Raw genomic sequence first — 26,318 nt, forward strand, 5'->3', positions numbered from 1 at the left:
AGTAATAAGATGCCGGGATAAAAAATGGTCAGTTTCCATCAGACATATAGAGCAGTATGTTTCATAGAATAACAAAGGAAGTAGCAGGATCTAAGATTTAGATTACAATCAAACACCATGAAGGAATACCTTCTCACTCTATAAATTCTGTTGTTCCTTATATAAAGTGCTAAATCACCGAGAATAGTTTCTGAGCTTCCATTCATAAATTGGATTATTTCTGTATTTGTCTAGAATCTGGTGTGAAACACAGTTTAAGGTTTTTCACTGACTCTGAATTACACCTTTAATATTAAGCAAGTTCAATCCCCCAGTCTTTGTAATAAATGTAAGTCACTGTCTGATGTCTGATGTGTGTGTGTATGTTCGTGTGTTTTAATCACATTTCCCAAGACACCATCAATCTGCCTTTCCCCCACATTATTTATAAAGAAGGCAGACCTAAATAAATCTGAACACAAACTTTTGAGGAAACTCGTGTTGCTTGCCAGCACGAAACAGTGCAGGAAAGCCGAAAAACAAAACAAAACAAAATGGAGAAACAAGATACGCTGAGCAAAAAACACAGAAAGGTAATTCGTAACGCTCTTGACAGCCTTTCCATTTCCATGCTGTGTAATGTAAGCAGACTTGACGGCTGTACCAACAAGCAGCACTCTGCAGAAATCCTCTTCCACTTTATTGACTCATCTCATATTCTCTAACCACTACACTCTTCTGCCAAGGTCTCCTGTAACGCACACTGATTTCTATTACTGTGAGCGAGTCTTTGTGCTTTGTAATCAAACAGATGGAGATCTGTGAGCTGCAGATGTCTGAGCAAAGATTAGTGCACGCTTCATCAATGCATTTTTCTCATCATGATGGATGATGTTCTTGCTTTTTGATCTGTAGAATGGGATCATTAATTAAAAGCAAGTCGTCGTCACTGAGATGATGTTTTTGTGGTAAATTCTTCTTTCATTATGTAAGTGACAAATTTTTCTGGCTGTTAAATGCCCCACTTTGTGCTGCCTCTCAGTGTCTGCATCATCTTCAACCCCTGCTAACCTCTCTCTTTCATTTCTCCCTTTGGGGTCAAATGGTCAGAGATGTGCACTCACAGCTCTGCTCGGGGTCAGCTACCACCTTTCAGATCCTGCAGAGGCCCCGTGGTTTCACCAGACCCCCACTCAGCGCCACCAACCCGGCAGACCGCACGCCTATCAAAGGGTTCTTTCACGCCCCTCAGCACAGTTTCGGGACTCAGGGATGAAAATGGAGATTTACTGGCCCTGGATGCCATGCTAAGATTGTACAGCTGTAGACTCATGGCTCTGAAAAAGGAGCTTGAGCCTCCACCTTCAGTCAGACCACAGCGTAAAGGACTGCTACACACCCAGGTCTGTGTTCCTGAGTATTAAAAATAACACCAAATTGAGTGTTGGCAGTGCCCTCTGTACCAAACATGTCACGCTTAAATGACCAGCCAGTGTAACTGCCTTTACACACCAGTGTTTTCACTGTGCCTACAAATCCCTGAACATGATATACGTGAAAGGCAAAGCAAGCGTTTTATGAATAATACTCCTGTGTGCAGCTGTCATGGTGCTCAGGCACTTTCATGGATTTTATGTTATTTCTTTAAGAAAATGAAAATGAAAAAAGTAGCCCTGTCAGACAAACATCTTGCAAGGAAATTTTCCAGTGAAGAGCAGGATCTTTACACGGCATGGATATTCTGACCAAGTGCTCCTCACATGGAGTAAAGGCAAAAACCTCAGCTGTTAAAAAGAAGGTCAAGCTCCATCTTGATTGAAAATATGTTGCAGCTGCAGAGCAACGTGTCATTTTCTGTTTTTTGCTTCTGAAACATGTTGTTAGTACAAAATCATAGAATAGAATAGAATAGAATAGAATAGAATAGAATAGAATAGAATAGAATAGGCAAAAGTCAACAAAGTCCTACATGGTAGAGGTTTCAGAATGGATGTGCATGAGTCTGTGGACAAAAACAGGCACTATCTCAATAATAGCTAAAGTCAACACCTTTATAATGAGTATCCTAGGACTGATTTTTGAGTGATCGTGGCAGGATACAAAGTTAACAGCTTTGTGCAATTGTCTTGAGGCACCCCTATTTTTTCTCTCTCCAAGCATCCAGGCTCTTTGTAATGTTTTAAAGTGACCTTGAGCAGCAGTTCGTTGGGGTTTCTGAAAGTCTTTTTTTGTTACTCATTTTTCAGTCCAGTCCTTGTACCTGATCATTTTCAGAGGAAAGCTTTTTCTTCACTTTAGAGCTAACCTCTGAATCATTCAAGCATAAAAAGGCACCTAACTCAAGGGATAAACCAGTGTTGTGTCTACACATAGGACACAACTTAGCAAAGAACCTATTTTAAATGACATCATTCGGCACTCTGTTACCAGCAGCCTGTCTCCAAAAACACATAATTTGTTCCCATTTTTTAGTTGAATCACTGAGAAGTTTAACACAGTTTGACAGACATAAAATACTATTTATATGCCAACAAGGTGACTCTCAAAGCGCTATTAGCTTAAAAAATCAGCATATCCCAGCATGGTGTGCAGTGTCTCCTTAAAAATTTGAGGAAACTGGACAAAAGAAAAATTGGCAGAACTAAAATCCATCTATTCACGGTGGCTCAAGACGTCTGCACAGTAATGTATATATTGATGTTATTATATAAATTTAGGCACAACAAGGAGCCTTTAAAACAGTAATTATCAACCTAGAGTTTGTACCAAGCCAAATCTGAGCTCTTGACTCCTGAAAATACCTTTATCTGAACGGTACAACTAAAACGATCCCATTTTAAGGTCTTAGTTTTCATGTTATTCATTTATATCTTCACTGCCTAAAGTGAGTGCGCACTTTATTCCTGTGTGTGTGTGTGTGTGTGTGTGTGTGTGTGTGTGTGTGTGTGTGTGTGTGTGTGTGTGTGTGTGTGTGTGTGTGTGTGTGTGTGTGTCGGGGGGGGGGAAGAGAAGGGTGTGTTATGGAGACTGTTGTAGAGTAATTGGTGTAGAACAGGTGGCGCGCTGTTGACACTGGAAAAAAAGTATGTGAAAAATGTGCTGCTGCCATGCAATCACAAAAGGAAAAGGCTGGCGGTTGACTTAGACATTTAATCACCGTGCTGGGTGATAGGTAGTGGATCAAAGGGAGGCACGAAAAAAGCCTAGAACAAGGAGAGTCATCAGAGGAATTCCTCCATGGTGGAGTCAGGCCAAGGCACTGACAGAAATGCTAGCTGGTTATTATGACACTGGCCTCAGAGTACAGAGATGTAAGTAAACAGGAAAGCAGAAGGTTTAGGATCTCAGAAGGTTCCTCGGGTCTGAATGAGAGTCCTCTCATGTTGTTTTCCGGATTCAGCATTTTCTTGTTCTTCTCCTGGCTCAGACTCCTCTTTTTCATACCAAGCTCCACCTAAAGGTGCACACTGTGGTACTGTAACAGGATTCTCACTACAGGGGATACAATTAATAGTATAAAAAAGATCAGAGCGCTGATGAAAATTACTTGTGAGAAGAGCATGTGTATTGTTTGTATGCGGATGTAGGATGTTTAATCGGCACCAAAAAAGCACCTGAGCTGAACACACTGGAAGAAAATTTCTCTTAAAGTTTAGAGGTGAATTCAATCAGAACTTTATGCATCACTTAAAAATTAAAACATATATAAATCTCCTTAAAAAAATAACCTGAGGCGGACGCGGGTTAACGGCTGGCATTAAAGCTCATTATCCTCTCAGAGCACATTACGCACCGGAGAGGGATCCAGTTACCGGCTTCGCCCACACCGGAGCCACGCGATTCAGGTCCTCCTCATTTTAAAAAGAGCTGCTACCCTGCAATTCCCTCCAGAGCTTCAAAGAGTTGATAAAGTGTCTCTCGTGTCAGTGGACTGACTTTTTGCACCTTTTTCGTCAGTGGAAGAACTGAACGAGAGTGCACGCCAATACGCGACTTTGCCAAACTGCTGCTGCTGTTGCTGATGGTGGTGGGCTGAACCGAGAATCATCAAGTTTCCATTTTTGTTTTAGTTTATTTGCATCCTTCAGAGTGTCTCCGTCTTTGATCAGAAATGTCACCGGACCACATGGGAGCATTTCGCGCATCGGTTTTACTGACTTGGGTGATAATCTGCAATAACGTGCTGTGTCCCGTCCTCGGCTATCTCTACAACAACCGCTACGCAGGGTGAGTGAAATGCCCCCCCATTCATTTCTGAGGCTACTGGGATTCCCATTCACGTAAACACTGAGAGGGAGACAGAAGTGTTTAGAGTGAAGGAAAGGCGCACTTTGACAAGTCGTCTGCAGACACTACCATTTATCTTATGAGAGACTGAACAAAGACAGCCTTTGTGCTCGCCATCTCCACAATCCATGTTTCCCGTTTGAGACATAATACCATGTTTAAGTTTGCTCTAAATTTTTCCCAGAGTGTTCTTGTTGACTGATGGCATTTGTATAAGACCGTGTCTGTTGTGTCCAGATTACTCAAAATACAGCACAGATGACAGTGGGGATTCTTGAAGCTGCACTGGCTTCCAGCGCAATGTTTTTTCTAGTACTAATGCTATGAAGTGGTTTTTTTTTTTAATCAAAGGTCTTGGTTTATCAGTCTGTCTGCAGGTTCATGTGACTGAATGCAGGCAAAGCACCCCATCGCCTAAATTACTAATATCACTGTTTGACCCCAGATTAAAAATTTGGGGGGCACCTGGACAACGAGATATTTCCTCTAGGGTTTATGTTTTGGTATTATATAGAAAAGGGAGGTTATCACAACTGGAAGCCTCCTCTTCCAAACTTTTCATTTAATATCATGTAATTCATCAACAGAGCATTATCAGACACTGAAATTTGGATTCTCCAAATGGAGGAAGGCTCAGAGTAGTTTGTTTAAATATAAAATACTACTGAGAGCTTTTCGGTTTAAGGGCCTGAGCGTCTTAAAAACAAATTGCTTCCATCCCAGAAAGGGTTCTGCTGTGAGAATCAACAGACTGACAACTTAAGGACAGCTTTAGCCCCGTAGCTGGTAGAAACAAAGCAAAATGTCTTTGCCAGTCCAGCTTTGTAACAAAAACAGGCTGTCAGCTTTGAGAATCATTAAAACATGAAGGAATGATTTGGCCTAAAAAGCATTGGGATGCTAAAGGCTGTCTTTGTTTACGCCATGCTTATATTACTGTACCAAAGTCCTGTGAACCTTCTTCTAAACGCATGTTACTCTGATGTTTCAGGAACTGTGTTTCAGTATGTCTTCTGTCATTGCTCTTTTCGTGGAAACAGGCTGGGTTTCTTTTTTTTTTTAGCAGCGTGAAATGGGGCAGTCACTCATGTGGGACACCCAGACGCCTTTGTTGCTCAGACCTTTAGAATGGCCTACTGCCACCTTTGTTTAGGGGGGGGCCCAACTTCCTGTGTGACAAACCATTAAAAGACTTTTGAAAGAAGTGAAAGACGAAGATGCTCAAAGAGAAGGTGGAAAAGTGTGAAAACCAGGCAAACAGACAGGTTTCTCTGCAGATAAAATAAAGCCTATCGTAAAGAGAATGTAATGAAAATACTGCCGGCATGTTAACTGTAAGGTAAAGTGAAGACGCTGAGATCTGCAGATTTAATAGCAACATGATGTAAGATTCACAGTGAGGAAAAAGAGAGCCTTTGTTTTGCTGCCAGGCATAAAAACGTGGTTTGCAGACTGGATTAGGAGCACTCACAGGGTTCGCGGGGTTACAGTTTTTTATTCCATTATCTGTGAACATGTCAAGAATTGTATGGGGGTGTAATGATTGCTGTCTCGGTGGTGTAATTTTTAACTTTTTTGCAGTCAAATGTATTCTTGTTTCTTAAGTTCACTCGGGTTTTGTTTTAAATCTCATTGAGTCCATTAATTCTAGTAAGATAAATCTCATTGTTAAATATCTATCTGTAGTTTTATCTGTGTGGATTTATCTAAAATTACACAGCTGGAAAAAGGGTTTAACTATATTTTTAAAAGTAGGCAAATGCATTAAACTAATTGCTACTTCTAATTTAGAAACAAAAGATCATTATACTATGCTTAAATGGTAAATACATGACATCAGTCCATATTTACAAGATGTACTGATTTGCAGTATGAAAATGTGAAGCAGCTGCCGCTGCTACTGTATGAGGGCTGCCAGGGACTCGTTCCAGGTGCAACCTGCAGAGCTGGAAACGATGAAATATAATCCTTTAATGACACCTCAGACAGATTGTTTGGCTGAGGTCTGATCCTTGTCATCTATACTGAAAAAGGACCCACCCATTTCCCCCCATCTACAATCTATGCTGCTTTAAGAAGTGTCCTCTTCTATTGGCACAAAAGCCAGTTTCATTACCTGACACAATGGCCCAGATGTTTTTTAAATGATGTGTTTTTTCCAAAACAAAAAAAAATGGATCAAAGACCTGTTACAGAGCCATAAAAAAAACTTTAGGATACTTAAAAAAAGTGCTTACAAAAGCTTTTCTCTTCACAGTGATCAGGTCTTCAAGATCACGCCAAGTAATGATGAGGAGGTCCGGACCCTAAGAGAAATTCTCGGACACATGAAGGTTGGCACTTTATTTTGTTTCATGTACACCTTTTATATCCATTCCTAGGTGCTATATATTTATGTGATGTGATACTTTTAGCATGTTAAAAGTTTAATATCTGTTATTATTCAGCCCACATGAATGTCTGACAGCTGAACATCGGCCACGGACAAGCAGTTAGCCCCGATGCCGGTGGGATGGTGGGCCGACAAGGCGATGTGACAGTTTCAATGAGGCAGAAAGCAATCAAGTGTGTTCATCTGTCACAGTCAGGACACATTTGCAATCTGAGAGACTGAGATACTGTCAGCGAGACACTCGGCAATCATTTTTAATATGAAACACCAAAAGAAAATTGGATGAAATACAAAGGAGTTTGTCATATTGGGTCAAACGCCTGGATGTCTCACAGCTTAAGAACTAAATGAACATGTGTTTCAAAGATACTGAAATTACAGGGGGGAACCCCCGCAGGACACAACAGCCCTTGCTTCTTTTCCCATATTCATTTGGAAGTAATTACCCCAGCCAACAGCATGGCCTTCATTATACATTGTTTTAGTTTGCTAATGCAAAGCTAAATTGTTTGCAAATTCATAATTCATATCAGGACTCTCTATTTTGTAAGATTAAGACTTACAAAGAGAAATCCAGTGATCCAGTCATCCTCTGTGAGCAGGAACACAAAGCGGATCTATTATCCTTTTCCTTATTTTCTGGAATATATGGCATATGGCTTGTTAGAATGGTGGAGCTTCATATTAAATATGGTTTCAAATAATGAGGTCAAAGTATTTGTAAGTAATATGTGAGCCAAATGTTCAGTTTAACCAGTTTTCTCTTCTGTCTCTCGCTGATGTCAGTGAGAGTGGGTGTCGTTAATACGGCCATCCTCGGGCACAGTTGGTGAGAGATTAGAAGAAAGTTCGTTTACAGCGAGAAGGCAGGGAGCTTGTTTCAGACAGTGGATCAACTGCATCAAGGTCCAGGATCTCTAACAGAGTCAAAGGTGGCAAATGTGGAGTTGGGAAGGAATAATAACACTTTGTCCCTTCTAACAGCTCTCAAAAGATCAAAAATACACTTAAATTTAAGGCTAAAAACGGGAGACTGGGTGCACCTTTTTCCCATGGCTAATTATGTTCATATATTCACAGATGTACAATCTGAGGGTTATTTTGTTTGACAGGTTTGCTATTACAGAATAATTACCTTGAAAGTCTGCTTGTAGAAATAATAACTGTAGAGTTCATTTAAAAAATTGAGCCTTGGTGGTTCTAAAATCCTGGTTTTCAGACAGTGTGGTCAGTTTTAGCTTTCTTTGGTATACCATTTACCGCAAGTGGTCCAGGAACGCCAGGCCAGTACGGCCCAAAACAGAAAAAGGATTGAAGAGAGACAAAAAAAACCAGAGAAGTACTTAGTAAATGCTTTTTGATTTGTAGGGAGCGACACTAAGAGAGAGCCAGGTTCCTGGTCGGGCCTCAGTTTTCTGTATGAATGGGCAGTGGACAGGGTGCTTCAAGGCCACCCAACCAAAGCAGCAGCAGCCACTGTTTGGACAGCTGTGGACATGTGTTTTCAGTAGCTTGTTCACACTGCCATGCCTCCAGTGTCAAGTCAAACTTTTCATTTTCAGGGTAGGCATGAGGTCGAATACACTTCAGGGTGCAGGTGAGTCAAAAATCGGACGCATCACAGACAAAATAGCATCATTTTTTAGAGATCTCCTTTTACCTGGGCTCCTCATTTTGGAAAAAGCTCGGCAGTGTCTTCAACTAAGGATTTCTTTCCTCCCTAAAATGTTAAAAAAAACAACAACAAAATATATAGAAAAAAAAGTCAAGAACAAGCTCTTAAAGTTAAATACTCTCATATTGCTTTTTTCCTCTGACCAACTATTTAAAGCTCGAGAACATTTAGTTTATTTGTACATAAGAAAAAGCTGGAAACCCTTTAGAGCTGAGGAGATGGAAATGGGTATTACACTTATGATAGCTTTGCATGAAAACACGGGCTTTACGTGGTTACTGATAGTTTTCCTTTCAAACAACGGATAGAGTAAACCGCTAACAGTTCCAGCTGTAACAGCCGAGACGAAACTGAGATAAACAGAAACATTCAGGGCCTTGATGGGAGCTACAAAAAAGAATTAGCTTCGGTTTCTTTTGGGGCTCATGTTCGATTTGTTTGAGACATCCACAGGCTAATATGAAACTGATATTCCTGTCATATTGAAATCATTTTATATGTTTGTAGAGAACTTTCAGCGTTTTCCTATAGATGACATCATCATAAGTGGAAAATCTCTTTTCCACAGCAGGAGAGACAGTCTTTGTTAACAGGCTGTTGCTGAATTTGAGGATAAAACTGTCACAATCCATGTGGGCCTTACAGGTTTTCAGAATAAATATTGATTGCTCCAGGTATGACTGACCTCCAAACAGATTTAATGCATTTAAGATGCTATAGCTTGTCTAATTCAGCTTAGACAGCCCCGTTAGCATTGTTGGCATTCTTATATTAAATCTACCTTGACCAACTTGATTTCATTTACTTGATTTCACCTCATCTGGCCTAAGGGGAGCCAGCTCCATTTTTATTGAACCGTAACTTTTTCTTTCTTGTTCTGCCCGTGTCTGTGCTACATCAACCAAAACAAAACAAATCCAATTTATGGCTACGCTGCAAATAAACAATCAAGAGATAAAAGATTTATAAGGCAGACGAAGAATGCCTCTTTGAGGCACATAAATACAGCTATAAAATGTTAACTTAAGGAATTGTATTATCTGATCAGGGACATTTGAGTGCCTTCTGGCATATGTGTTTTGGATTTGTTTTGCTAAAAGACGAGCAGTGCTGAAACATTTGGGGTGCTTAACCATTTGGAAACACCATAAAAGTGCAGGAATAGAGAGGGGTTCGCACTCAGGGGCACCATGCATTCCAGCTGAGGGTATTTGACCCTTCTGGCTCTAAACGTAGTTAAATTATTCTGGTATGCATTCTGTAAAGCATTAAACCAATTGACACATTAACAAGCATGTGCATGTTTTGCCCCCCATGCAGAAAATGAAAGCCAGCTGAGGGCGTACACATCTGCAAACATAGAAACAGCAATCTCTTTACAGTGACTACAGTGCTTTTACTGGTAGATCAGTTGCTTCCTGTTTGTTTTAAATCCTTTTAAATTCTCGTCTTCTCCGCTTTTTTCCACAGTTTTACTGCTATAGTTACTATGTGGTTTATTATTTGTTTATTTGGTTGGCAAGGATATCTGGCTGTTAGGACTCTGGCTATCACATCGTGATAAGTACTGAAAGACCTTGTTATCAAAGATATTTGAGGTCATATAGTAGAGGAGAAAGCCAAGTGAGGTTTATTTACTCTGGATTGCTCCATTGAATCATTCCCCAAATTTGCTTGAACACGGAAGTAGGAATGGTTCCCTGTTTGGGTCTTAATAAAACTGTGTGCGTGTGCGTGCTTGCATTTGATAGAAAGTGTTTAAAGGTGTAGAATAAAGTATGAATGAGTGAATATGGTTTGTAGTAAAGTGCTTTGAATGATTAGTTAGGTTAGAAGAGCACAATATTATGAAGCCTGAATGCAGTCCAATATATTGATTGATTAGTTTGTCCAGCACGTGTTTGGAACACCACAAACACAACAACTAGCTGATCATCCTGAGCATAAATGAGTAATCCACGAGTAGTTGGGAAAATAGAACAAGATTATTTTAAAACTGCATTGTCATAGTATCTCAGTAAGGACTCATAAATATTTACACACAACAAATGTCAGGAAAATCTGTTTATGTTATGAGTATAACCCTGACATATCCAACCTTTTAATCACCAAATATCAGCACTGGTATCGGTCTTAAAAATCCTAAAGCTCTGCTGTGTAAGTGCAAGTCCAGTTTCTAGTGAGTTTCTTTGGGTAGACGGCATAACACACACACAAACTAAAAAATATTTGTTTTTATCAAAGAAATTAAATTAATCCCATTAAAGTTGGGTGATAATAACCGTGATAGCTGGCATACAGTACGCTCAACTATAGCGACCGGTCAGCTAACAGTTCACTCTTTAGCACTCCTGGCACCTTTCATGGGAAAGTTTCTATCGATAAGCAGGAAAATTTCATGAATTAAATTTAATACTTTTTAAGATAAAACTGCCGTTTCAGTGAGGCTGCTTTTGCCCAAGAACACTTTCACAGTGTAAGAACTTTTACATTACTGCTGGGTGTTTCTGTCACTGTAACCCTAATATGTTCACTGTGTTCCATTAGGTGGATTTCTGGCAGCCCAACAGTGCTTCTCTAATCTGTCACAATGCCACAGTGGATGTCCACGTGAAACGTAACGACACGCAAGGTTTACACGCACGCTTAAAGCGGGAAAATATTGATTATCAGTAAGTATAAAAGCATGGACACTCATATTTACTCTCATGCATGCACCCTTTGACACATCTGTTATCCAAAGGTTGTTTACTCAGCTTTCTCATAACAGAATATGTGATTTGCACATGCAGAATAGGCCATATTTTGCACGCAAAGGCCCTCATATTTCCACAAAGCTGGGACACACACACACACACACGTACATCAGAGACACTCTATCAATCTGCTCCAAAAAGCAACGCTTTCATCTCTCGACACCATCCCTCATCAAAATTAGCGCTGAAATGATGGAGTTTTATCAAAGCAGCCACAGCTAGAAAAAATTCCATTGCCATCTCAGTCCTTGGGGAGGAATTGAAGCGCAGAGGAGGATTTTTTTTTTTTTTCCACTGTCTGTTGACTGATTGAGGATTTTTCACAAAATGGTTTACGCGGCGGGGGGGACAGGCTTTGGTGGGTGGTTAGGGGTTTCATTTTGTTCATCTCAGTATATTCACAGGATAATGACCCAATTTTTAGCATCATTAAAGGAGTTGTGGATAGAAACTGTTATAGAAGGACGTTATGAGGAAATGTATTTTAGTACGTACCTGCTATAAAAAATGCTTTGAAAAAGATCACATGATATGCTTTAGACTCAGGTGGGAGGTGAAGAAGGATCGTATGTGTACAGGTAATGATGCTTATAACTGTGGTTTAACCTCAATTACACCATATTTCGTAATTCATAAAGAGTAGTAGCATAACTGCTATGATTCTTCCTACCAGCAGGGAGATTGATGAGGTGGAAAACTGGTTTAGATGTTGCAAGCGATGAGAGAGGGTGACCTTAGTTACATGGTCTCATCAATGAGTCAACAATAAAACCAGGAGTCCTGATTTACTGCCTCATCCCAGCACCCCCAAATACCTGTGTGCTTCATTCACAGCGGTAGTGCAGTCAATAGGGACACAATTTATCAGGTATTTGTATATACAAAGATATCATCTCTACAGGCAACAACACATGAGAGAAGCAAAATTAAAAGACAAACTCATACAGACCTGCTTATCATTAGTTTGCATTATTTCCAAATGTGTTTTCCTGCATCCTGGTAATTTGATCAAAAATTACTTTTGTCACTAATCACCTGTGTTATTTGTTCCATGTACAGTCCAAGCCCCTGACAAGCCAACAACAGACATGGTGCAAGATTTATACAGATTTAGTCCCTTCAGAAGCTTACGTATCCACAACCATGTCGGTTGTGGTAATGTAAGGTTAGTCTAGAAGAAATAACTGAAATTATACAATGCATTTCAAAATGTACAACCCCAATTTAAAAAAAACATGTAGACATGTAAAATGTAAATAAAAACTGAATGTAATTTACAAATCTGGTAAACATATTTTATTCACAATAAAAACAGAAAAGATGTCAAATATTTAAACTCAAATGCACTATTTTAAGAAACAGTAAGGTCATTTTGAGTTTGATGACAGCAACACATTTCAAAAAGTTGGGACAGGGCCATGTTTGCCACTTTGAAGCATCCCCTTTTCTTTTAATAGCAGTCTGTAAATGTGGGGGACTGTGGGAACTGATGAGACCAGCTGCTGGACTTTGGGGAGACGAATGTTGTCCCATTGCTGTCTCATATGAGATCCTTGGATTCTAGCTGCTCAAAAGTCTTCTGTCTTCTTTGTTGTATTTTTCATTTCATGACGTGTCAGATGTTTTCAGTAAATCGTCTGGACTGTAGGAAAGATGCAGTGTGCAATTTAGTATTGTAGATCTATCATCACTATTAGATAAGATTAGACTTTATTGATCCCTCGACGGGGAAATTTTTTGCCTTACCTCAGCTCAGGTACAGATATCAGACGGAAAAATATCAGAAGAAAAAATACAAATAAAGTACAAATAAAAAATAAGTAAGATAATACACTATATACAACGGTAGCATGCACAGTATATGATTATGGATATCTGTCTATCTATCTATCTATCTATCTATCTATCTATCTATCTATCTATCTATCTATCTATCTATCTATCTATCTATCTATCTATCTATCTATCTATCTATCTATCTATCTATCTATCTATCTATCTATCTATCTATCTATCTATCTATCTATCTATCTATCTAAAATGAGCCCAGAGTAGATGGCAGTGTTTCTGGATCATGTTTACATGTGGCTTGTGTGAAAGCGCTTTAACCCCCATTTGTGGATGTCACAGAAAACCGTGTGTACAGTGATATCTGGAAGTGTTCCTGATCTCATGCAGTGATTTCCATGACATATTACAGTTTTTCTCAGTCGCTTTGGTGCGTTTCTCAGAACACCATTAACATTTGCACAGCAGTTAGTGCATTTCCCAAAACAATTAGTGCAAACTGCAAAACCTAGTGGATAGCCTGCAAAAGCACGTCACATGCACAGAATTGATTATCCACACCTCAAAAGCAAGTATCCATGTCAATGAAACTGTCAGTGCCATCAAAATGAAAAGTCTTGACACCATCTTTATGAACAAGATAGTCAAATGGCATTGTCATGTTTCCACTATGACAGTTTATAATTTCAGTGTTTCCCATTGCAAAAACAATTGGTGACACCTGAAAATGCTGATGACAGCACTATGGCCTACCTGTACAGCCATCTGAAATGTGCAGTAAAGTCACTGTAGATGTTATGGGAGTCTTGGGAGTAACTGAGACACTGAATACGTACGTTTCACATTTCCATTGTGTAGAAGTGTTTGTAATCCTACAGAATTGTGCAAAAGAAAAATATGCTACACTCCCTCTTCCCCTTCCTCCCCGCATCCTCACCCCTCTTCCACGGTGCTGACCTTCCATTTTGTGTCACAGAAGTGTAGAAATGGTACACACTAGCTCCTGCGCAGTTTATATATGCTTGCCAATTGGGGATTCACAGGATTCATCCATAATTGACAGTGAACAAGTTGTTTGTCATTGGTTACAACTAAACTTTCACACGCCTCCTCATGAGTGACAGCTGTAATTCACCCGAGATCAATTGTTCAATTTCGGAGACATTTCCAGGAACAATGATACAGAAAGGTATAGGATTTGCTTGACAGATGGCCAATATTTGGCATGTGATAACTAGTTCAACAATTTTGTGTGTGATGACTCAAGCAATGGATGTATGACTATTAGTTTTATTGGGAACGACTATTCAGCATCCATAGGTATGATTACTTTTGACTGACATGACATAAGCAAATGGAAATGTCAGAAAGCAGCAGGGAAATGTATGGAAGCAACTGATTCATGTCCAAAATCATTTGCAGTTTGTTCAGAGAGAGGAGAAATTGCTACTATGATGTGCACAAATGACTGAGTGTTGTGGAGGTTGAACTAATAGTTATGAGAATTTCAATTCTGATCTGAGAAACGCACCAAAGCGACTGAGAAAAACTGTAAGCATACCTGTTTTTAATGCAGTGCTGCCTGCGAACCTGATGAGAGCGGAGTTAGCTCGGGCTTAGCGGGGAATTAGCTCAAATGGTAGAGCGCTCGCTTAGCATGCGAGAGGTAGCGGGATCGATGCCCGCATTCTCCAGTATCATTTTGGGGTGGCTGTAGCTCAGGAGGTCGAGCAGGTCATCTATTGATCGGACCCCAAATATTCTTGGGCAAGATATTTAACCAGAGTTTCTCTCCAATTCAGCCATCGCAGAGTGAATGGTAGAGTTAGTAAGCACCTAAAAGCAGAGAGGACCGTGCTTGGGTGAATGTGGCATGTTGTATAGAGCGCTTTGAGTACTCCAGGAGAATAAAAATGCGCTATATAACTATCAGTCCATTTACCATGTCATTTTTGGCTTTGTCCTTTACGCACAGATTTCTCCAAAATATATGATAATAATTTATCATCAACTGTAGATGATGAGATATTCACAGAGATATTCACTTGTGAGAAACTGCCTCTCTAAGATGGTCTTTTTTGACCCGGTCATATTAACGATGCATTGATAATTAATAGTTTCAAAATGTCCCTTCACTTGTTTCTTTTTAGCACCGCTGGTTTTGACTGTCTTTTGTTTCCCCCACCAGTCCAACTGTTTTGAGACCTGTTGCTGCCATCAAATTAAAATTATCTTTTTTTTTTTTTATTAAAATTGCATTTTATCAATAGAATATTTTGTATTTTTTCTGTGTTCTATTGTGAATAAATGTTGGTTTATAAGATTTACAAAGCATTCTGTTTACATGGCATTCCAACATTTTTGGAATTGGGGCTTCTAAACTTTTGAGCTGAGCTCTCGAGTTCTTTCCTGAACTTCTGCCATTTTACAGAATTGCAATCTCTAAATCCCAGCCTCCTATTTGGACTGAATTTGGATGGAAATTTAAAGTGTAGTGACTCATCACTTACAGAAAAATGCTCCCCAGTGCTTCCTGATATGAATCTCCACACATTAGCTGCACAATGAGACATAGGGCAGCTCTGTTTCTGTATTCTTTAGATTACATTACTTATGTTTCCCTTTGGCTAGTTCACACCCTCCTCTATCTTTGTATTAACTGTCTAATAAACCATACACCATACAGTCAGAGTACCAAATGTGCCGATGGGAAACATGCTACAGTGGTTATAATGTGTACCATGTTTGTCTGCTTCACTCTCTTTCATTCACGCAGGGTATTTATCTCCAATCTACAGAAGGAAATTGAAAAGCAGACGGGATATCGCTCCTCTCGCAAGCGGAGGTCAGAGGCTCAGTATGACTACGAGGTTTACCACTCTCTGGAAGAGGTAGACATGAAGCCCAACATCTACCTACCTATCTCTCATTCCCCTCTGCTCTCTAATCTATTGCACCCACAAGGTAAACAGAAAACCTCTCTAAGGGTGCTTTCTCTCAATTACACAGTTCCACATGTGTCTTTCCCACGGCCTCGCGCTTTCACACACCGAGACGTGCGCTCCACTTCAGACACTTCACAGCTTTAGAGTGTTTATTTTCCCAGGTTGATCAGGCTCCTGGTTTGCAAATCTTTCAAGCCCTATGAAACAGCATAGCTCAGAGGACAAATCTTTTGTCCTTTGAGCTTTCATCCTCTCCCTCAATGTACAACACACGTTTACAAAGCACACAGATGTGCAATAATGCATAGTAATTACTTCTGAAAATTATGTAAACAAGTCTTTTAAGATCCACTTCCCTGCATCATTTCCTGTCCCTCAGATCCAGAGCTGGATGTTTATGATGAACACAACCCACCCCAATCTGGTTGACGTGTTCTCTGTTGGGAAGTCATATGAAGGAAGACCGCTTTATGTGCTTCAGGTAGGAGAGGAGGCACATTAAAACTAACAAACACACTGTCTTGTCCTAATCTAAAGCTAAAAATGCTCGTGTCCTGTCAGCTAGGAAAGAAACGTCGTCTCCAGAAGAAAGCTGTGTGGATCGACTGTGGTGTTCACGCCAGAGAGTGGATAGGACCTGCCTTCTGCCAGTGGTTTGTTAAAGAGGTGCTTATAATGTCTGCAGATTGCTTTTAATTTTTACAATTTTCTTTCTTTGATGTATGCGCGAAAAATGCCTCGACAGGAACACAATGTATATCCCGCTGATTGCCTGCTGTAGATCATCATTCAGGCTATCTGTGACATATGGTCTGTTCATCAAAGCGCCAACATCTGTTCACTTGTCATTTACAGCTATCCAAATACTTAAGAAAATACTTTACAGCTAAAATGCTGGAAATAACACAGGCATTTACGCAAGTTCCTTTGCACCCTTAAAGTCTCCGTGCTCTCTGAAGTGAGGACGGTACCAGACCAGAGCCAGACATTAACTGCAAGAACATTTAATGGCTCATTTTATAATGCTTAAATGCCAGATGAGTGGGATTTTCAACACAGTCCAGCACAATAAGTGCCAGAAAGTAAAGAAAATTAAAGGAAAATCTGTTATCTGTAAAGCTAGAGCGCTGACTTCAAGTGAATTCCAAAGGATTGTTTTGGGTGTTTTTTTGAGTGTTTTTTGAATGTTACCTGTGAGGTGCATTAAAACCAGCTGTTTTAAAATCCTCTTATTTTGAGGTGTAAATAACTGCTTAAACATCAGCTAGTAAAAAGTGTATTACACTGAACCTTACAGTTCACAGAACAATGATTTGTTGCACTGACATTCTCTGGTATGATGGTTCAGTTCAAATTTCTAGAAAGGCAAAAGTCAAATACATGACTGTTTCACCTTAAACGGACTCATGATGAACGGAAATACAAATGTGCTGTGGTGTAGTGACAGAGGGAGGCCACTGGAGGTCAGGGTGCCATCTTTGTTCAAGCCTTAAGCACATTAACCTTGGCCTCAGTCTGATTAAAAGGCAGGTATAAGCAGCATTAGCCCAGTGCCCAGGTCTCATAGCTCCAATCCTCTTATGCTGTCAGACTCAGTTGTTTGAATGCACAATAGATAATGAGCCTGAATACAATATAAAAAGGATACACTGCTCAGAAATAATTAAAGGAACACTTGATCATCACAGTGTAACATAAAGTCATTTAAATTTCAGGGATATCAATCTATGCAGAAACCTTTGTGAATCAATTTCAGTTGCTTTCATGCAAATGAAAGTGACAACGAGTGCACCGGAGAGGCAAAAACAAAGACCACCCCCCAAAAAAGAACGAGTTTGCAGGTGGTAGTCACAGACATTTGCTCTCTCCTTATCCCTAATGACTGATTTTTCTCCATTCTTGCTTTTTGCTCACGTCCCTGCCACTTATGGTAGCATGAGACAGTACCTGCAGCCCATTCTGCTTGCACAGGTAATCCGGCTCCTCCAGAATGGCGCATTCACAAAAGAGTATTAGGGTCACTGGGGGGAAAAAGTGTGGACATCTTTTTTTTTTCCAGAATTTTGGAAAAGAAAACACCCCAAAAAGAGAACAAGTTTGCAGGTGGTGGTCACAGACAGGCAAACACAGACAAATTGAGGCATCTCTAAGATGTGCTCACTGTGAGGCCGCTCTGGCAAATGCCAATCAAGCATCCTTATAAGTTTCATGGAGTTTGAATCTCAAAATTTGGTCAGATAAATGCACGTGGAAGTCATTTTGTGAGGCATTGGCAGTGCTCCTCTCGGCCCAAAGGAGCAGTTACTAATCCTGATGCCCTTCCACCGCCCTGTCCAGCTCTCCCGGTATCTTCTCCACATTGAGACTGTGCTGGGAGACACAGCAAATGCTCTTGTGATGGCACGTATGAACGTTTTGCCCTGAGAGAGCTGGGCTATCAGTGCAACCAGAAGGGGCTGCAAGTACATGCCTCTTCAGTTGAGCATGTTTTATAATTACACTGGACTTACATTATATTATTATTACAGGCTATCAACTCATACCAATATGACTCTGTGATGACAAGACTACTGAACCAGCTCAACTTCTACATCATGCCTGTCTTTAATGTGGATGGCTATCGTTTCAGCTGGATTACGGTACTGTAGGCTTTTCTGCTGGTCTTTCTATATGTACATTTTTGAGAGGAAGCTTTTCTTAGAGGGGAAGCACATTTTACATATACATTTTATTGCATTTTTTTTGGATTGCTTGCTAAAAACAAGGCAAAGAAGGGAAGCTGGAAGCTTGTTTTTTTCCACCTACAGATTGTAGAATAATTTTAAAGAAAGAAAAAATGTCTACGTATAAACAGGAGAAATAATAATGCAATTTATGTTATTACATGATATTACATGTTATTATGCTGCTTAATTTATGTTTAATTGTCTATATTTTTTTTGCTGCATGCAGGAAGAATGAACCTGTTGTTCAGATGTGTTTTACTGCCAGTGGACAAGAACGTGTTTTTTTTTGTTTGTTTGTTTTTTTTTGCCTGCAGGATCGGTTCTGGAGAAAGACACGGTCCAAAAATCACAAGTTCCACTGCAGGGGAGTGGACGCTAACAGAAACTGGAAAGTAAAATGGTGTGGTAGGTAAAATAACACCTGACAAATCTGACTAAGAGTATATATGTGCCCCTATGTGCGTAGGAACAACTACATCCATTTGTTCTCATTTATTCTCTAGAGAGTGAGGACATAGGCTGAAAATAGAATAAAGTTTTTTTGTGATACATCTAGACACACAGGAGTGGAAGATTTCTTTATACCTCATGAAGAACATCTCTTCAAGGGAACGCTCGGTCATGAATTCACAGCATTTAGAGTTCTGGCATATGACAGTTTGAGAATATGTGCAAAATATATGATAAAAGTCTGGAAATGGTGTGAGAAATATACCATAATTAAATGAATTATAGTCTATTTGATTAGTCAGTAATGGACTGCTGTAAAAAGGCATGAAACAGGACAGAGTGAGCCCAAAGATAGCATTCAGTCTGACTGAAATTCATGGTTTTTCATTTGCCTCTGCTATTTATAGATATATTTAAGAAGGACTTTCAAGTGTAAATGTACTTCATGATAATTGAGCCTTAGAAAAAGTATCCCTGAAATAAACTTTGAAATATGTCTTTTTTTCTCCCATAATTTCTAAAGTAACAAACACATTTCAGACTAATACTAGTCACCTTAGAAGCCCTTTTTACTTCGTAGTTTTAAAAATACGGCTTTAATTAAAACCAGCATGTGTTCAGATGCTTTTCTCTTTACTTTTTTGGGTCAAGGTGAGTGAAATAAGGTTGTCTGCAAAGGATTATAATGTGATCATATTTCAGTCTGTGTCTTTATTAGTTCCCCTTCACGCTGGCATTTGGTTTTCTAGACTTTTCCAGTCTTACTGACCACTCAACGAGCTTTACACAACAAACCCCATTCATCCATTTACACACATTCACACAGCACTTTATTCTGTGCTCTTAATGCTCTCTAAAGCTCTTTTTCCCCCCTCTCACATGGCCACACGTGTGGCCGATTTAGAATCACCTATCCACCAAACACACTTATCTTTGAACTGTGGGAGGAACGCACACATGCTCCACGCAGAAACGCCGCAGGAAAGTTTGTGCCAACAATGCGAACTACTGCTCTACTTCCATTTCTTTACACTTACTGCTTGGTCACTGTTTCTGGATTAAGGATGCCACTTAAAGCATCCTGGTATGGTTAGAAGATATGATGACGTGGTTTCATCCTTTCTCCCTTTGCTTCCCCAGATGAAGGTGCCTCTTCTCATCCGTGCGATGACACGTATTGCGGTCCCTTCCCCGAATCTGAACCTGAAGTCAAAGCTGTCGCTAAGTTCCTGCGCAAGCACAAGAAACGCGTGGAAGCATACATATCCATTCATGCCTATGCACAAATGCTGCTTTACCCATATTCCTACAAGTATGCCACAATCCCCAACTTCAACTGTGTGGTAAGATATCTATTGCTTAACACTCACTGAGTTTTATTTTTTTAATTAATCTGAGAGAGCTGCTTAGTACAGATCCTTTGATAGTGTTAAAGAAATGCAGTATGTGAGATGAGCTAGCCTTCTGCTTTCATGCATCCAGGAGTCAGCAGCTCACAATGCAGTGACAGCATTGTACTCTGCCTATGGCGTGAAGTACAGATACGGACCTGCCTCCACAACTCTGTGTGAGTTCCTCGAATCCTTCTAATATTGCGCTCTGGCAATGGAAATGAGCTGTTATTCATTTTAAACTTAGGAGAAAAATGCCAGTTTTCTAATATACAAGATCAATTCAGAGTTGCCTTGAATGTTGCTCTAGAGAGGAGCGATATCTAAACGCTCACCTGCAGCAACAGAAATGGAACGCTTTAAAATCAAAGCTACTTAACTTAAGGTATTCCTGTTTTAAGCTTTCCTTACCCTTGTCTATTTTGCACTTCCTTGCAGACGTCAGCTCAGGAAGCTCTATCGACTGGGCATACAGGAACGGGATCCCCTACGCATTTGCATTTGAGTTGAGGGATACGGGATATTTTGGTTTCCTTCTACCCGAATCCCTAATAAAGCCAACCTGCACTGAGACTATGAGAGCCGTGAAAGCCATCGCATCAGGACTGCTGAAGAAGTGCAAGACAGATAGGGAGAAATTTCCATATATATGACCACACCCTCCGACTTACCTATCTTAGCACCTAATATTTTCCTGAGATTTCATATTCCGCTCAGATGTTATCAAGCGAAGAACCGACAAAGATCCTCAGAGCGTGAATTTGAATTTGTCGTTCATCTTATTCTCCTTTTTCTGATAACAGCTGATGGTGATGTATTTTTGTGTGCAAACAAACCAAACACTAAAAAAACACTTGAACCCTACAGGATCTTTTAAGTAATGCATCTTTTAAAAAAAAGTTTATTTTTTACAGTGAATAGTGGTCATGCGATCACTCATTATGCTACAGCAGCACTTTTATGGTAAAGATAAAGCTAATATTTTTTATGTCTTCTAAAATGTGCTTTATTAAATACAAGTTTAAAAAGAACAACATCTTTAAGCCTGTTTCTATTCTGGTTGGTTTTTTTTTATTCTAGGAAATATTCTTACCAAGTGCCACTCTAGATTTTCATAAAATGCGTAAAAACCTTTATTACTAATAATAAATATGCTCAGAGTGGTAAATTTCAGTGTAGATCCTTTTTCTCTCTTTCATTTGGTCCAGACTAACATTTAGAAAGAATGACCTGCGACCTCAACAGCTTACTGTGTCATTACTCAGGCATGGAAAAAGACAGTGTCTGAAATGTTTACTTGTGCTTGGCTATGTTCTTATCATGAGATCTTTTTAAGTGTCTGACCTGAATAAACGTTGTTTTATAAAACAAAATATATTTTTTGTAATTGAATTTCTGTCTTCTTTGCCTTTCTGCTTGTCCGCTTTTACAGGTGTACATTTTGTTTTGGCCTATTTTCATTTAGTTTGGCCTCTGGCTGCAACTGATTCAATAATTCATTCCTAATAGCTTTCATGCAAACATCTACAAGAAGGTTAAAGGTCACGCTTTCAGCCCTCATTTATGTTCTGTCAGTGTTTTGCACACATACTCGTCGCCATGTTTGATGATAAACATCATTGTAGTCAGCAGATGTTTATAATGAATAACGTTCTGACCTTTTTTGATTTAACTAATAGCATTTAATGATCGATTCAAACATCTGCCTCTTATTTTAGTTTCTTCGTAGCCAGTCTGCAGATTCTGCAGCTCTGCTCTTATTTATGGATTCAGAAACGGTGGGACTGACACGCGGGACAGTCCGATCCGAGTGAAAGTGAACTATACCGCCCACAACTGCCAAATCTGTGTTGTCAAATTGCCAGATTTCCTGGATGTGTTGCACTCTGCTAAAGGCTGTAAAATGCAGTGTAGCACCATCTGAATGTGTGGATATGCACAGTTATGTATGAGGTAAGGCAATAAGCAAAATACCATAAAGATTAAATTGACTGGGAAATTATAACGGAAATTAACCACAGACAAATAAGTTGCCATGTGCAGGGATTTAAAATTGCTCTGCCACCAAAAATGAAGCCTGCGATCACTCCTGAACTGATTTGATACATGAGCAAAACAAAAAGCAGCAACTTGAAATTGTCTTTTTTTAAGGTTTTAAGTTCTGCTGAAATCTTTAAAGAAAACTACATTTGCATTCATTCACGAGTAAAGTGTGTTAACCCCCTCCTCCAAAAAATCTGTGGGTCCTTACAAGGATGACAATCAGATCTATTTACACTGTATTGTTTCTAAATGTAGAGTTAAGTGGGTCCGTTATGATTAACTGAGAATCCCAAAAGGATCGACTTCAGTTCTGTTTGAGTTAACTGTATCATGATCCCTTCACAGGCTACTACATATTTACTACAATGAAAATGTTTAACAAAATGCCCACAGGGATACCACACACAGGTTTGCTGTAGGTCATGTGCATGTCATGTCAGAGGAAAGTTATGTTTTATTCAACAAAAGACAGCAAACTCTTCTGCTTGGTGGTTTAAGGCACTGTGGCAACATGTTACGCCAGGGCTTTCACACATAGGTTTAATACGACCATGAAGGTTTATATGCAAAGACAGTTTTGCCTCTGTAAACCACCACAGTGAATTTTAAAATCAAACTATCAATATGTGACTGAAGTGCATTAATTACAGACATTCCTATACATTTAATATAAAATTATTTGGACAAACGAATATAATTTTATATATGATGCTTTTAATACTTTGCAGCCAATGAGTGACTGAAGCCTGGACCCTTAGTGCTGTGTTTCCTCTCAAGCTGCTGCTTGTTTGTGGTTCTTCCTGCATTCAGTTTGGCCTTTCATAACTAAAAAGAAAAAAAAGCTCTTCTTGGTGGAAATTAAGTGACTGAATTGGCCTTTAAAGAACATCCCATTTCTTTGATTTGAGAAACTCCTGGGTTGCTTTTGCAGTATGCTTTGGGTCATTATCCACTTGCTCTGTGAAGTTGTGTCTGATCAGTCTTGCAGTATTTGGCTGAAGCAGAGCAGAGAGCGAGATAGAGAACCTTTTACACTTCAATTAAATGAGGTGCCCAGTGCATCAGACTACTGATTTGGCTGACTGAAGCTTTCCCTGTCTCACTTATGGGTTTGTTTAGGTTCCCAGTCCAATAATAACCTACAATACCTGCGCTGTAATCTCTTTGGGCCTCAAATGTGAAATTCCAGTGAAAATGTATTAATTTTGAGCTTCTGAAACTTGGCAATTTATTTTAAAAATGGCTTTAAATCCTAAACATTTAATGCAATTTTTGTGTAAAACCCCTTTAAATGAAGTCTGCTCCTCAGCGGCGGTGCACAGAACCAAAACTACAGAAAAAATGTGTCTTGGTCAAATAAATCGTGGATCTCAGGTGTACATGAATGTGCAGACACAGCTCGGGTGCAGGTACACTCTCATCTCCGTCCTCACTCCCTACTGCCTCACTGCGGCCGCTCTCAAACGTACGTGACGTCGTTTCCTCTCTCAAACATGGCGCAGGAGGCAGGTCGTTAATGGCAATCTGAGGGATTTACCCCACCTTCTGTGTTTATTTATGTTTGTCTGTTAGGGGCTCTGCGGCTGACATTACTAAAGGAATTACATCTCTGTTCGAGGAGGCTGCAGCCCCCCTTGGGACCAGGCACACCTCGCTCCAAATTCCGGTGCGACATGTTTGAGGGCAAAAAGACGAAAAACATGTTCCTTACACGAGCTTTGGAAAAGATCCTGGCCGACAAGGAGGTGAAAAAGGCTCACCATTCCCAATTGCGCAAAGCCTGCGAGGTGGCACTAGGTGAGTTGTGTTGTTTTAGCGTCACGTTGTTGCTGTCTTGGACTCATTGATTTAGACACGTCATGCACCCTTTCACTTATTAACCGGTTATCCTGCAACAATGTCGCAGTGTTTGGCAAGGCACCGTGTGCTTTTCGTTTATTACAAGCTGGCTCTTACTCCGGTCTTATTGCCCTGCGTAAGATTTCAGTAAAACCTATGCATTTAATTGACGTGGCACAGGCTCCGTGGAAATGATTCCGTATAAAACACGGAAATGGTGCAGGAGGGGTGGGTGTTTGCAACGCCGAAGCGATGCTGCGAAACTAGTAGCGATCTGTGCACAGGCCGGACATCACAGGGGAAACAAAGTTGTTTAAGGCTGTGTTTCTCTTTAGTCATCACCCTGACACACAAGCACACTCCATATATTCGTCGAGCGTAAACTGTGTTTCTCTAAACTACATGATTTCACCCCATTAAGGTGAGATGTTTGCGTCTCTTCCTGGTACAAAGTGGCCGTGCCCCGGTCAGTACAGGAAGGGCTGAAGACTTTTTTTAAAATTTTATTTTATTACATCTGTTATTTATTAACCTTTTTACTCGGGTGGCCTCGTCTTCTCTGTAAAACTAGACAATGAAGTCGACTTGGCGAGAAGCTTGAGGTTGGCAGTTGTCAGTAGCACCTTTATGCTAGGAATGGTGTCATTTCTAGGGGTGGAGAGAAGATAATTTCCGGTTAGTACAAAAATAAAATTACAGTTAGAAGGATTTATACCAATCAAAAGGGAACATCGTTTAATACAGCCTATTAATGATTAATACACGTTATAAATTGTACTTTCTGTTCTTATAAACGTGTTTCTTCGCAATAAACCCAAGATTGATCGGCGTGCTATCTAATTAACTGCGCTTTTATTTTGAAATGAACGTCACTGCACGTCTGTTTGACCTTTTACTACAGGCGTGAGCTTCACTAACGTTTGCTAGCAAGTGTGTCTTGGGAAACATAACCTTAGGGGTGATAATTAGTGGTAAATGTAAATTTTGTAAAACATTATTAACAACAAGGAAATTCACCCCGTAAAACATATATTTTTTCTCATGTTGGAGTTAAAATTAGCTCCATGCAGGCTAGGATTTTTTTTTTTTGTTTAGTTTTTTCCTGGTTAGTAATATGACACAGCTAGAGAAACAAAGAGTCCTGTTGTGAAGCAGCCAAAAATCCTACCTGTCCCAACAGTGCTGCCTTTATCAACACATGCAGCTGCTGAAGGCTTTTGTAGTGGCCTATAGGCAAAATACATGCAGCATATTTGTTTAGACTCTGCTGTGTTGTTTTGTGAAGCTAAACCACCCACATGAATTATATAGCTTTTTGTGCACAGAGCAGTAACATGGTGTTAATTCAGAATAGGAAGCTCTATGTAGCATGGCCTTAAAGCAGACGTACACAATTTGCATGGTTCTGTTCCTGTTATTAGTAGACAGTCGGTGGTGTTTCTTTATCTGGGGGGCTTAGGGACTTGATCTGATGATGTCATCAGTTGGTACTGATTGTCCTTTGCTTCTGATTTTCCTGCTTACCTCGAGGGTTTGATTAAAATGTAGACATTACAGCTGTGAGACAGAAACCAAGCATAAACCACGTGTAGTTTACACGGGCTATGCTTATTCATAAACCATTAAAGTCACCATGGTTACTGGCTGGCATATAGCATTTTAGCAGCTAGTTTGTTCACTACAATATGTTGTCATTCTGATTTAAAAATCGCTGGTTAACACTGAATCCTACTTAGCAGTCAGTGGCGGTGAATCTTCTTTAAAAAGAAAAAACAAAACAAAAAATAAAACCTTTTAACTTCCCAGTGAAGCCGTACGTGGGCGCTATGAAATACGAATCTCTGCAATAAGCGCAGTTGTAGCGGCGATGCAGTAGTGTATCAAAAACAACTGGGTGACCCAGTATACTGCTTGACTTACATAATCCCCTTTAGCTCTTGGAGCTCTGAGACATCTCTGAGAAAGTGCCTGTGCCACACTCTCCTCTCTGCTGTCACTGAAAGTCTTCCTGTTTCACATGGTGTCTGTTAAATACCCGTTATTTTCA

At 39.9% G+C, this 26,318-nt stretch overlaps 2 protein-coding genes and 1 non-coding gene across 4 annotated transcripts in view; all 3 read left to right on the forward strand.

Annotated features, from left to right (window-relative positions):
* The first annotated feature begins 3,896 nt into the window (after positions 1 to 3,896).
* Positions 3,897 to 21,730, forward strand: cpa6 (carboxypeptidase A6). Its single transcript, XM_086305139.1, has 11 exons — positions 3,897 to 4,206; positions 6,524 to 6,599; positions 10,881 to 11,005; positions 15,654 to 15,768; positions 16,202 to 16,303; positions 16,384 to 16,488; positions 18,351 to 18,461; positions 18,863 to 18,953; positions 20,139 to 20,341; positions 20,481 to 20,565; positions 20,828 to 21,730. Exons 1-11 carry the CDS (start codon positions 4,091 to 4,093, stop codon positions 21,040 to 21,042), a joined length of 1,344 nt encoding a protein of 447 aa, XP_086161265.1. The 5' UTR covers positions 3,897 to 4,090; the 3' UTR covers positions 21,043 to 21,730.
* Positions 14,499 to 14,571, forward strand: trnaa-agc (transfer RNA alanine (anticodon AGC)). Its single transcript has one exon. It is a non-coding gene; the product is annotated as a tRNA-Ala (tRNA).
* A 2,181-nt stretch (positions 21,731 to 23,911) lies between the features above and the next one.
* The window catches only part of arfgef1 (ADP-ribosylation factor guanine nucleotide-exchange factor 1 (brefeldin A-inhibited)), a 53,305-nt gene continuing 50,898 nt past the window's right edge, over positions 23,912 to 26,318 (forward strand). For both annotated transcript variants that reach the window (XM_086306178.1, XM_086306179.1), the window contains exon 1: positions 23,912 to 24,229. In XM_086306178.1, coding sequence (XP_086162304.1) covers positions 24,106 to 24,229 — 124 coding nt within the window. In that variant the 5' untranslated portion in view covers positions 23,912 to 24,105. The remainder of the gene's footprint in view (positions 24,230 to 26,318) is intronic.

The sequence above is a fragment of the Aulonocara sp. 'chitande type north' Nkhata Bay genome, linkage group LG9, assembly GCF_057382095.1.
Source record: "Aulonocara sp. 'chitande type north' Nkhata Bay isolate Kocher_YH1m ecotype deep benthic linkage group LG9, A_spYH_male_GT1.1, whole genome shotgun sequence".
NCBI classification, from domain to species: domain Eukaryota; kingdom Metazoa; phylum Chordata; class Actinopteri; order Cichliformes; family Cichlidae; genus Aulonocara; species Aulonocara sp. 'chitande type north' Nkhata Bay.

What these genes read in the sequence shown, in the direction of transcription:
- cpa6 (XM_086305139.1), top strand. Translation starts at nt 4,091, where the DNA reads ATGTCACCGGACCACATGGGAGCATTTCGCGCATCGGTTTTACTGACT. An exon ending in TACAACAACCGCTACGCAGG is followed by an intron (nt 4,207 to 6,523) that starts GTGAGTGAAATG and finishes TTCTCTTCACAG; the next exon opens with TGATCAGGTCTTCAAGATCA. An exon ending in AAATTCTCGGACACATGAAG is followed by an intron (nt 6,600 to 10,880) that starts GTTGGCACTTTA and finishes GTGTTCCATTAG; the next exon opens with GTGGATTTCTGGCAGCCCAA.